Here is a 12,589-nt window from a genome sequence, read left to right as displayed (position 1 = left end):
GTTGACTGATTTTAAATCTTCTTGTTGAGTGACTCAGAGCTTTAAATATGTAGCAGCAAAGGTTCTGTCCATTTTTCACAAGTGTCTTTTATTATATAAACATTTATCTGAGAGGTTTTTTTTTTTTTGGTACATCGGTATCTGGAGCTACTTCATAGTTATGGCAAATGCCTGCAGTGCTCTCTGTGGGAGGTCTGAGGTGTATGTGAAGCAGTCCTTGCTCAGAAGTGCTGACAGACTTTCTGAAAGAAAAGATGTGTGGGAGAAAACTTTGGAATACGACCAGATGATATAAACTATTAAATCAGTTATAGTCACTCTGTAGAGCATTAGTGCTTTGTATTTAGGAAGGGGCACAACCATTGTTGGCTGAAGTTCTCCACGAAGGGTTTGTGGAGGAACATGGTGCTGAAAGGAGGGCCTGCACATGCTCTGACCAGGAGCATCCTGGGCTTTGCAGGCAAAGGAGCGATGGGAGTGAAGATACAGTGAACACGGACAGATGGCGGAGCAGTACTTAGTGCTCACTGAGCAGTTGGAGATCGTAGGCTGGTGCACAGGGCACGGGGCACGTGATGGGAGACCTTGAGCGGCTGAACGAGGGTCCAACACCCCCTACCTTAATCATTTGTTTATATGGTTAATAAAATCCACTTTCTCAAAGATTTATCATTTTTTTAAATTATAAAAATGTTCTTTGTAGAAAAGCTCCAAAATGCTCATAAACACATAGAAAATATGTTAATTACTCACAATACCACCACCCAGAAATATCACTCTTCACCTGTTGGCAAACATCCTTCCATACATTTTTCTTTCCCATACACGTGTATAAAGTTTTTTTTTTAAATGGAATCATACTACAAATGGCTGATTTATTTTTCCACCTTCCCTGGTCCTTACTCCCATTTCCCTCCTCACACCCATTAAAAAAACCAAACCCATTGCTGTTAAGTTGATTCTGACTAATGGCGACCCTATAGGACAGGGTTTCCAAGGAGTGGCTGGTGGATTTGAACTACCGACAGTTTGGTTAGCAGCGGAGCTCTTAACCACTGGGCCACCAGGACTCCTTCCTCATAGACACCCCTAAACATGCATGCTTCACTGTAGAAGATGTAGAGGGTGTGTGTGTTAAATTTTACCTAAAAGATGTAGTGCTACACATCTCATTCTGTTTACAGCTTTTCCTATGAAACCCTGTTTGAGCTCTACCCATCGTACCGTGTGCACCTCGAGTTGCTTCTTACTTCCGCTTAGGATCCCTTAGTATGTAGCAGTCATATTTGACTTCTCTGTTTCCCAAGCAAAAGGCACCTAGATTGCCACCAATTCCCTGGTACCATAGAGAATGCCCAGATGAGCTTCTTGTACGTGTTCCCTCACAAACCTGCATGAGAATTTCCCAGGGCTGTACACCCAAGGGTAGGATCAGTTGAAGGTGCATTCTTGATTTTGCTAAACTCAGCCTGTCTTAGTTATCTAGTGCTGCTATAACAGAAATACCACAAGTGGATGGTTTTAATAAACAGAAATTATTTTCTCACAGTTTAGGAGGCTAGAAGCCTAAATTCAGAACACTATCTCTAGGGAAAGGCTTTCTTTCTCTGTCGGGTTGGGGGGAAGGTCCTTGTCTCTGCAGCTTCTGCTGCCTGGTTGCTTAGAGACCTCCATGTGGCTTGACATCTGTCTTACCCCATCTCTTCTTGCTAGCTGGCTTTTAATCTCTTTTGTATCTCAAAAGGGGGAGCCCTGGTGGCACAGTAGTTAAGAGCTTGGCTGCCAACCAAAAGGTCAGCAGTTCGAACCCACCAGCCGCTTCTTGGAAACCCTATGGGGCAGTTCTACTCTGTCCTGTAGGGTCGCTATGAGTTGGAATCTACTCAACAGCAACGGGTAATATCTTGAAAGAGATTGACTCAAGATACAACCTACACTAATCTTGTCTCATTAATGTAACAAAGACAACTCATTCCCAAATGGGATTATAACCACAGGCATAGAGATTAGTATTTACAACACATATTTTGGGAGGACATAATTCAATCCATAACACAACCAAATTGCTTTCTGGATTGGCTGTACCTGTTTATACTTCTAATGGAGGACAGAGAGTTTCCTGACACCCCACATCCTCATCGACATTTATTATTACCCGCTTTCTGGTGTTGCCCTTCGGGAGGCAGGTAAAATACCACCTTGTTTTTATTTATATTCTCTGGTTAACAGTGAATCTGAGCCTCTTTTCATATACTTCAGCCATTCAGGCTTCCCTGTTTGTGAATTCCATGTTCATATCTTTTGTATGTTTTGCCCATTTTTCAACTAGCTCTTTTCATTTTCTTACTGATTTGCAGGAGTTCCTTGTGATATCCTAGATATTACACCCTTGCCACTTAAAAACTTTGCAAACATCTTCTCCTACTCTGTTAACTTTGTGCTGTGCAAACTAACCTGGGATGTTTTTGTTTTTTTTTTTTTTTTTCAGTTTATTGACTATTGAATATTTTCTGTGTCAGTAAATATGTATTTCTGTTACATCATTTTAATAGTAACAAACTGATATTTGAAAGATTATTCCATAAACAAACACTAATACCGTCCCCTTGTTCTCTAAAGAGAATATTAATATGTTTTGTATTATGTGAAATGCTTAGGTGGGTTAATTCCATTTTTTCAGGCCACCAGAAATTCTTAACTAACCCCATCTGGTTACAAACTGTAAGCACACTTGATTTATTTCTGGAAAAAATGGATTCCTGAAGGTTTTTTGTTTTTAATCTCTCTGATTTTCTTGCATCGTAAGTGTTCTGAAGAATCACAGCATAGATAAGTGAAGTCTTCTAGGAGTAAAATGTTATCTTTAGCTAAAAACTTTGTATTGTTTTATTATATTTGTCTTTAAAGTGATTAGGGCATGAAAATTACAAACTAAATTAAGGCTTACTTCTTTTCTTTGATTTCAGTAAGATAAATAGACCAAGACTAGAACTCTTAAAAAGTTACCTTTTCAGTTTTCTTTCCAATAAAATGTATAGTTTTAGCGTCAATCCTCCTGAATGTAGAATAGGTTAAATCAGTGTTTCCCAAAGTCTGTTCCATAGCATTTGATCCTCAGAAAGGGACTACTGTCACAGGCTCTCCAGAGCCTTCAGTGTGAACGTCCAAGGAGGCTGTTGTTGACAGCATTCCTCAAACTTGTTTGGTCACAGACTTCTTGCACATTAGGCATCCTGTGAATTCACTTTTGGGCTCCCCTACCAAATGAGGAATTCTACAGAGTTAAACGTGTGTGGAAGTGAATATCGAGTCACTGTGTATAATCTATGAAGATTTGCCAAAGAATAGCTTAAAATTAAATTTTTTAAACCTGTTTGGCATGCTTTAGAATACTCATGGTTGGGCCAGCAAAGAGTGAACAAAGCAAAAATATATGACCCATGAGGCAAGGAGCAGAGCCTCAAACTCTGATGGGTCCTGCTAGGAGTGGACAGTGGGGCAGTAGCTTCCCTGAGTAGCCACTGTAGTCACGTCATATCTCTCTAACACAGTAGCTGTGTGTAGGCTTAATGTGCAGTTATATATATTGTTGTTAGGTGCTGTTGAGTCTATTTCGACTCATAGTGACCCCATGTGCCCCACAGGGCTTTCTAGGCTGTAATGTTTATGGGAGCAGATCACCAGGTCTTTCTCCTGTAGAGCTGCTGGACAGGTTCAAACCACCAACCTTTCGGTGAGCAGCCAAATGCTTAATCGTTGTGCCACTGAGGCTCCTATGCAGTTATATATGACTGTACATAATCAAAGCAAATATAATTGCATATGATTAGAGAGTGTGAGATAAAGACCTAGATCCTCAACAAGGCTGTCAACACCCTGTGCGATTGACCACTGCCTTCCCCCCCCACAGCCTGGTCCCTTTCTCCCCTTCTCTGCAGTCCAGCCCTCTTGGCCTGGCCTACTCCCACCCATCCTTCAGATCTCCGCTGTGTTATCACTTGTCAGGGATCCGAGCCACCTGTTACTGCACTCTTACAGTACTCTGTACTTCTCAGCCTTCGCACATCACTCTTATTTAAATAGTTACTGTTCATAAAATTTTTATGTTTGGTCTTTCCTGATAAATTAGAAGCCCCATTGATGGATGGGTCTTTATTCACCAGTACATCCCCAGAGCCTGGTACATAGCAGATACTCAGTAAATATTTCTTGAATGGTTGACTAGTAAATCACACTTGTGTTTTTTATAAACACATCATCAGTGTAGTGGTTCCATTGTCCTCACTGCTCCTCACTATGACCTGCTGTGTGCTTTATTTGACCAGACCCCTGAGTGGTTGGACAGTGACTCCTGTCAAAAATGTGATCAGCCTTTCTTCTGGAACTTCAAGCAGATGTGGGACAGTAAGAAAATCGGCCTCAGACAGGTTGGTGATATGGAATCGGCATCAAAGTGCATTGTAATAGTGTGGAAATAACTTGCCCTTATGATCTTAGGAGAAATAGCACCCCTGGACAGCAGTTGTGGTGGGGTAAATTCACTCCCTTTGTCTTTTATAGCTCATTCTTCATGGATTCAGTTTGGGAAACTGCAGTGACTTGTTTCCAGTAAGCATGAAGGGATGTGATTTTAGAATTCTAGTGGCATCTACTAAAATATGCCTTGAAATTTGAGTAGTCATGCTTAGCTCATATTAGTACCAAACCATGAAATTATATAAGTGATATTTATTTTTCCTTAATTATTTCACTTTGCCTCCTCCTGTCTTAGTTTTAGTTATTTAGATTTACTTTTAATACAGCATTTTCAATCAGATTCCATGGTTTGTTTTGGTTTTCCTCAAGAAACTCAAATGTTAGGTCACCTAGGTTGAGTATTGCCCAAGTGTAGACAATAGATTGAATCCGGTTTCATCCAGCAGCTTAGTCTTTGGAGACAGCAACTCCTTGGTACACCAGCTTTAAGATAGCCTGAGAGCTGGATGGTTCCTCTGTAGTTCACAGTGGTGATAGTTAGGTGGTGGTTCCTCTATAGTTCATGGAGGTGACAGCTGGATGGTTCCTCTGTAGTTCACAGTGGTGATAGTTGGGTGGTTCCTCTACAGTACATAGAGGTGACAGCTGGATGGTTCCTCTATAGTTCATGGAGGTGATAGTTGGGTGTTTCCTCTATAGTTCATAGCAGTGATAGTTGGGTAGTTCCTCTATAGTTCATAGAGGTGACAGTTGGGTGGTTCCTTTGAGTTCACAGAGGTGACATTTGGGTGGTTCCTCTGAGTTCATAGAGGTGATAGTTGGGTGGTTCCTCTATAGTTCATGGCGGTGATAGTTGGGTGGTTCCTCTATAGTTTATAGTGCTGATTGTTGGGTAATCCTCTATAGTTCATAGCAGTGACAGTTGGGTGGTCCTCTGTAGTTCATAGTGGTAACAGTTGGATAGTTCCTCTATAGTTCATAGCAGTGATAGTTGGGTGGTTCCTTTGTAGTTCACAGTGGTTACAGCTGGATGGTTCCTGTATAGTTCACAGTGGTGACAGTTTGGTGGTTCCTCTATAGTTCATAGCGGTGACAGTTGGATTCTTCCTCTATAGTTCATAGCAGTGATAGTTGGGTGGTTCGTTGTAGTTCATAGCGGTGGCAGTTGGGTGGTTCTTCTATAGTTCATAGCAGTGATAGTTGGATGATTCCTCTGTAGTTCACAGCAGTGATAGGTGGAAAGCACTGAGAATGGAGAAAGGAGGTGGAATAGGAGGGTGACACAGTCAGGTTTATTTCCCAAAAGTCCTCATTCTGAATAAACAGAGTACAAAAGAGAGCACACACCCAGTGTTTTCCTTTTAATCTTCTGGGCCACTCTTGTTTAGCATCCTCACGTAAATGCTGTTGATCACACCTGAGTCTACCTGGAGAGAGGGTGAGGCGCGGGAGCCACAGCGAATATCTGTCTTCTCTTCTTCCTCCAGCACCATTGTCGTAAGTGCGGGAAGGCCGTTTGCGGCAAATGCAGTTCCAAGCGCTCCTCCATCCCCTTGATGGGCTTCGAGTTTGAAGTGAGGGTCTGTGACAGCTGCCACGAGGCCATCACAGATGAAGAGTAAGTGTCCATGGTTTGTAGAATTCTCCAGGCTAAGGAGAGCTCTGATCTGAGAGCTGCACTCCACGCTGCAGCTATGACTAATACGGTTATATTGGCGTAGTGCTCGCTGGTTTAGAATATGGACCATGCAATGGTAAAAAGCCTTCCTTTTCCACCAAAGGATTTGTGCTATCTTGTGAGATGGGAGAAGAGAATATGCTCAAAGCGTTCACCTCTGTGTGCTCTTCAATCCCAGCGGTAAAAGCACAGGCTATGTGCATTTAAAATACTTTTAAAATATTAAAAATAAATAAGTAAATAAAAATAGATGCTCTTGGACCAAACTCTTTTGTCTGCCCATTTACTTGAGAATTGCCAAAGAAAGCAGGGGCCCCTGGCTCACTTTCTAGCCCACCCTCGTGTCTTTCAGGAGTTAAATCATCCAGCAGGCTGCAGGTTTCATCTCCCAGGAAGAGCTAAGCTACTTTACCTGAGAGGCAATACAGTGGCCCAGCTGCTCAGAGGGCTGCTTGTCAGTCGTACCCAGTAACCTTGGCCTTAGGTTATTGTACCTCAGTGTGTGTTAGAGAGTGGGCAAATCTATGTTGTCTTTCTAATATTGGCTCATTGAAAAGTACCCCCAGATGGAAGCGGAATGTTCTAGAACAAGTTTCTCTTTTAATGAATTACAGCAAGGTCTTATAGGAAACTTTTCTTCTTCCTAATCCTCCAACTCCCACCCAATCCCACCCTTTGTATATAAGAAAACATTTTAAGTAATAGATGGGTGTCTTAAAAGCTGCATGTAAGTAGAAACATATTTAAAATGTACCAGAGGAGGTCAGTGATTAAAGGAAATTCTTAGCAAATTAATAAAACAAAAGAATTCTCTCATAGTACAAATGGCTCTAATTTATATATTTTCATTCTTATTCATACCAAATATAAATTGAGATCCTCTTACAAGAAGTAAGCATTTATGTTCATTTGATTATTTTCCACTCATTATATATGATAAAATTAATAAGAACATTCTTCTCTCATTGAATTAGAGAGCTGGAGGAGGCGTTAAAGATATTCTAGTTTACTTCTTCCTTTTATAGGTAAAGACAGACCCAGAGAGTCTAGGTGACTTGCAAAGTAAGTCTAAATCTTTAATTCTAAAAATTTTGAAGTGATCATATTTAGTATACTGGAGATCTGTCCTACAGATTTTAGCCCTAGAATAAAAAAGACAATAGCTGTCTTCAGAGAGCCTACTGTAGAGGAATAGGAACCCGAAAACATGATTAGAAAACAGCTGTCCTTTTTCTAATCTGTCCCCCTTTCACTGTTTCTTCTGCCTCTTCTCTGTGGAAGCATTTGCCTTGTCTCTAGAGCAATTGCCCCTAGAGCACCTAGGCAGCTGGAGAGCCTTAGTGCTGAAAACTGCAGAGATTAAACAGTAGTGTTTGTTTATATTTTTACTTGTTAAAGCTTTAGTATACTGCAGAAAAACTGAGTCTGCAGTTATACCAGTGAAAAGAGGAGAAAGAACGGATGGCCCTTTGGTTAGAATGACAGTTCTTTTGTCTTTGGCATTTTAGCAAGAATGCTTTTTTTTAAGCTATATAGGCAAAGGTAGAATATTTTACTGGCAAGTCCTTCTGGGATCAAACTTAGCAAAAGCACTGTTGTTGTTAAGGCTTGTCAAAAGCACAGGTAGAGATTGTATCTCTGGAACTTCACAGACTCCAATAGAGCAACTAATTCTCCAGAAGGACTTGTGGAAATTTCTCCCATTTTGGAGAATATAAGAATCCTTCTACCTTTTTTTTTTTTTAAACCCATAACAGTTCTCCAAGGAGTAAGGGTAGATCTGATGAGCTTTTCAGTTATGTGATTTTAACCATTTGGCTAAAAATTAGAGCTTAATGTCCCCTAGATCTGCTTCATTCCTATGACACTACCTTTTACCCTCTGAAACTTTCTCTTCTGCCCTGCTCCTCCCAGACGTGCGCCCACGGCGACCTTCCACGACAGTAAACATAACATCGTGCATGTACATTTTGATGCAACCAGAGGGTGGTTGCTGACTTCCGGGACTGACAAGGTTATTAAGGTAGGATGCCATCTTATTTTTGAAGTTTTCCATCTTTATCCTTACGTAAAAACACAGGAGCGCCAAGAATATGTGAGGTACTGTTCAAAAGGTTATCTTCGGCAGTGAGCATTTTTGAGAGGAGCCCATTAGATGCAAGGCCCAAGCCAGGCCTGGCTCTAAGAGTTCAGTAAAGGGTGATGGTACTGCTGGAGAAGGCTTCGTGAAGGAGGTAGGGTTTGAGCTGAACATTGAATGAAAGATGGGGCTTGAATAAGCCAATAGATAATAAACAAGATCTTCTCCCAGTGAGATCAATTAATCCAAAAGCACTAATCCCAGGCCTCTCTGAGGAGGGTGGTAGACCACATGGATCAGTGTCATAGCAGAGGCCCCGGACAGAAGGGGCCACCCCTGCATCACCTCCTGAGACACAGAGGCATGCCCGCCTAGTGCACTGAGCCCACTTCTGGCCTGTTTGGGTCCTGTTCTTGGAGGCAGCAACAGGATGAGGTAGTTAAAATAACACCCTTTGGAAGCAACCAGACCTCTGTGACTTTGAGCAACTTTAAAGTAAACTCTGGGAGCCTGGGTTCCTTTGTTCGTAAAATGAGACATCTTGTCAAAGCGTTCTGAAGATTAAATGAGATCAGATGTGGAAAGGACACAACATGTGCCTGGAACCCATTTGGTGCCCAATATGTGTTGGTTCCCGTCCCCCTGAAATGACTGTGTGCCTTCGTTCTCCATCGTTGTTGTTGTTAGCTGCCGTCCAGTCAGCCCCAACTGCCCCAACTCATGGTGACCCCATGCACAGTGGGACGAAACGCTGCCCAGTCCTGCGCCATCCCCATGATGGTTGCAGATCAGACCTTTGTGATCCATAGGGTTTTCATTGACTGATTTGCAGCAGTAGGTTTATTAGCTGGATTGAAATTTCTAGTTGCCATTGTCATGTTTTTGAGCTTTATTGAACTTTTTGATGTAAAAATATTTTAATATATAGATTTAGAATTCATATTAGTACAGTATCTAGTTGATATTTAATTTTAAAAAGTTTACTTGAAGAATTCAAACAGTTGAGTACTGTTTATCCTCAACACAATTTAGTTTTTAATTGATCACGTATCTCCCTTTTCTTTTTACAGTTGTGGGATATGACCCCAGTAGTGTCTTGATGATACCTCCTGGAATCAGAAAGAGAGAATTCACTAAAGAAATGGTTGTTCTAATCCCAGTCATTGCTGAAGATGTAAAGGAAAGCAGATGTGTAAGGAGAGAGAGAGAAACCACAGAATCTAGATGAGTTTGCGTATGTAAACTGATGTACAGTGGTGAGCTAATGATTGAACACTTGCAAAGGGACTCTTTCAACTTTGTTGTTCATACGGTATCACATAAGGTATTTTTTTAACAAATGGTTTATACAGTTTGGCTGTGCTATATTGTTTTGAGTATAATGAAAAATCTGGGATGTTTAATTTTTGTATTTTTCAAGACTTCATTTTATTTGTTGCTTTGTGTGTCAGAGAAATGAGGGTGGTATCTGTTCAGGGTATTTTTGGTTATTATAAAGTCATTCTCATGTTTTCTTCACTCTGGCATGTATCATGTGGTCAGCATCTTTTTCTTCTCGTCTCTCTGCGTTTACTCTAACCATCATCTGCCAGTTACCACAGTATCTGTATTTCACTGTTTACTTGCAACGTCTCTGCTTTCATATCCTCTTCAGTGGAGAGATTTGGAAAGCCATTTGTGTGGATTTACCAACTGACTTGAAGAACGGTCTGTTTGTAATGCCTGACTCCTCCGTGTTGTTACCGAGTAGAGATGACCCTGCATTCCCGTCTCAGTGTTAACTCTGTCTTCCCCACACTGGAAATACTGTGTGAAAGCTGCTCCCCGTCATCATCACCACAGAAAGTAGATGGTTACAACTCAGCTTCAACCCTCAGTGTCTGGATCATTTAGACCTCAGTTGGAGCCTCCTGGGCCTTTTATATCTTAGTTTTACTTGGCACAGCTCTTCTCACTCATAATATTTAAAACAAACAAAAACACCCTACATGCTTCATGAACCAGTATCTTTAAGATGTGCTTCTCCATGTGACATCACCTCTGAGCTTGAACATGTTCATTCCTGCGAGATTGTAGTCCTGCTCTATCCCTCGCCATCTGTATTTTCTTTCCCTTTAAAAACTATAGTAATTTAAACTTTTTTATCTTAATGTATTTTATCAGAACACTTTGCACACTTTCATACTAAAACTGTACATGATCTGCAACATAAAGGTACTGCATCCTACACTCAGCCTGTGTCCTGTTGAGAATGTGAAAGAGGCTTCAGAAAAGGAACCTGAAGAACTATTTCTGACGGAATCCAATCAAGCTTGATAAAGTGGGATATTCCTGTTGTAGTCACTCAACTCAGGATTTTGAAGTCCTTATTTTAAAAAAACTTTATTTTCACCTGTGAAAATAACATGAAACAACAGCTACAAACACGGACCATGTGCCTACCCCTTCTAAGCACTTTACAGGCACCACCTCACCCAGTCCTCACTGTCGGGAGCAGCGGGAGGACCACCAGGCTAAACAAAGCTGTGCAGATCAACAGGCCAATTACTTGCCCCGCCCCACCCAAGCCCTGCCTCCACAGTGTCTCCTTCACTTCTGATTTGACGTTCTGCTAGTAGTATTGGAGTGAAATTGAAACCCTCCCTATTTTTCCTCCTCTTTTCCTGGAAAGCAGTTTTACCCCTTCATGATCATTAACTACCTTTCTTTCTAACCAGGGAAAGAACTACAAGCCATACTCGCATACCACAACCCCTAACACTGACAAAGCGTGCATTCTGGGGATGGGGCTTCCAAGAGGTGACTCTGCTCCACCACCATTGGGAAGCAGGGCCAGTGTGCCTGTTGTGGCAGCCACTTCACATGATGGTCACCGCCGAGAATCAGACCATGTGGTGTGCACGTGCACACACACACAAGCAGTTACCACGTACCCCCTCACTGCCCCTTCAGCACTACCCTTGCTTGCCATCAGTCAAAGCTGTTACAATAACTCCTTTGAGTCTTTTCTGTATGATTTCTCTGGAGAGAGCTTTAGAAAGGGAATTAAATTTAAAATATTCAAATATAGTTTATTTTGTAGCTTATTACTAGGACCTGCAGCCACTTACTAAGTTATACATGTTAGAGTAACTGTGCATTGGAAAGGAGTAATAGAAATGAATTCCTCTGTTTTCTGAAACTCTGGAGCCTGGCCTGTGTACAGACAGGGAAGCACAGTATTAGGGAGGCAGTAGATCAGGCCCCAGCAAGCCTTCTAGATGAGCTGAGACCTCATTGGGGAAGCTGGTCGCTCATTGGAGCCCAAGTGTACACCGTGGTCACTGTGGTCTGTGCCTTATGCTGCACTGTAGCCATGCTGTGCCCCAGCCCAGAGCCACACAGAGGTTGAAACCACTTGGAGCCTCATTGGTGATCAGAGTCTCGCTCAGACACCACAGATAACGTCAAAGTATCCATTGCCTTGCCCTTTTCTTTTTCCTCATCTGGTGTGGGTGCTTGAATTTGATGAAGAGTTTAGCAGATCTAGTATGTAGTACTTATAATACTGTGAATTCTTGAGTTTTACATTACAGTAAGTGTCTCCACCATACTTATAAGTCACAGAAATATTTGCTGGTAGTGGGTGTCTCCCGAGCGTTTTATAGACATGGAGGCTTCCCTCATGAGGAGTGGAAGCTGGCCCAGCACTTGGTGTTTCTCCTGTCTGGGTTAATTAACTGTCATAGTTCTTGTTTTGCCCTCTTGGATTTGCACTTTACATACATTTGTTCTCTGTCACTTAAACACATAGCAGCTCTGGCAAGTAATGCCTAGCGTGGCTATGTTGGAAAAGGACAGAACTGCACTTATGATACATGTAGTTGTTGTTTTCTGTTTGGCAGAACAAAACCAATCACATGCTCTTCAGTTTCTCCAAAGGAGAGACGTTAATGGAGCCTTCAGCTCCCTGGGTAAAGTCTCCACAGTAGCAAAAGTGATTTTAGATCAAGTACTTGGAATCTTGTCTCCTTTTATATGAGGTCACTCAACCATGATCAATTTTGAGAGAGTATTTTTCATTTGATTATTTGAATTATTCAGAGAATCATAAAACCACAAAATTGAAAGGGATCTTCAAAGATCTAGAATGTTCTAAGCATAAAACACTTGATTCAGTTTCAGACAGTTAGCTATTCCTGAGGTTTTTGAACATTAGCTGGTAACAGGTGAGCAGGAGGAATGAGGTCCTCCAGACCCAGGAGTGCCCCCTCAGCCTAAGTGCCTGGACACGTGGTCCCTGCGGCTGTGAGTGGGTGTGTCCTCCGCAGTGCAGCACTACTGCAGGTCTCCATCGGCACAACCCTTCCTGCACT

At 41.8% G+C, this 12,589-nt stretch overlaps 1 protein-coding gene across 7 annotated transcripts in view; it reads left to right on the top strand.

Moving 5' to 3' along the window:
- Window positions 1-10,791, top strand: part of WDFY2 (WD repeat and FYVE domain containing 2) — a 256,485-nt gene extending 245,694 nt beyond the window's left edge. For 4 of the 7 annotated variants that reach the window (XM_004376562.2, XM_023731517.1, XM_023731520.1 and 1 more), the window contains 4 exons: window positions 4,326-4,427; window positions 5,964-6,094; window positions 8,069-8,177; window positions 9,305-10,791. In XM_004376562.2, coding sequence (XP_004376619.1) covers window positions 4,326-4,427; window positions 5,964-6,094; window positions 8,069-8,177; window positions 9,305-9,334 — 372 coding nt within the window. In that variant the 3' untranslated portion in view covers window positions 9,335-10,791. Of the gene's footprint in view, window positions 1-4,325; window positions 4,428-5,864; window positions 6,095-7,179; window positions 8,178-9,304 lie in introns of those variants that run through there. The other 3 variants (XR_002824130.1, XM_023731518.1, XM_023731522.1) reach the window with 3 other exon arrangements.
- The last annotated feature ends 1,798 nt before the right edge of the window (window positions 10,792-12,589 follow it).

This window comes from Trichechus manatus, unplaced genomic scaffold, assembly GCF_000243295.1.
Source record: "Trichechus manatus latirostris isolate Lorelei unplaced genomic scaffold, TriManLat1.0 scaffold00044, whole genome shotgun sequence".
Lineage (NCBI taxonomy): Eukaryota > Metazoa > Chordata > Mammalia > Sirenia > Trichechidae > Trichechus > Trichechus manatus.
The sequence above is the reverse complement of the archived record's forward strand: the minus strand, read 5'-3'. Positions and strand labels throughout refer to the sequence as shown.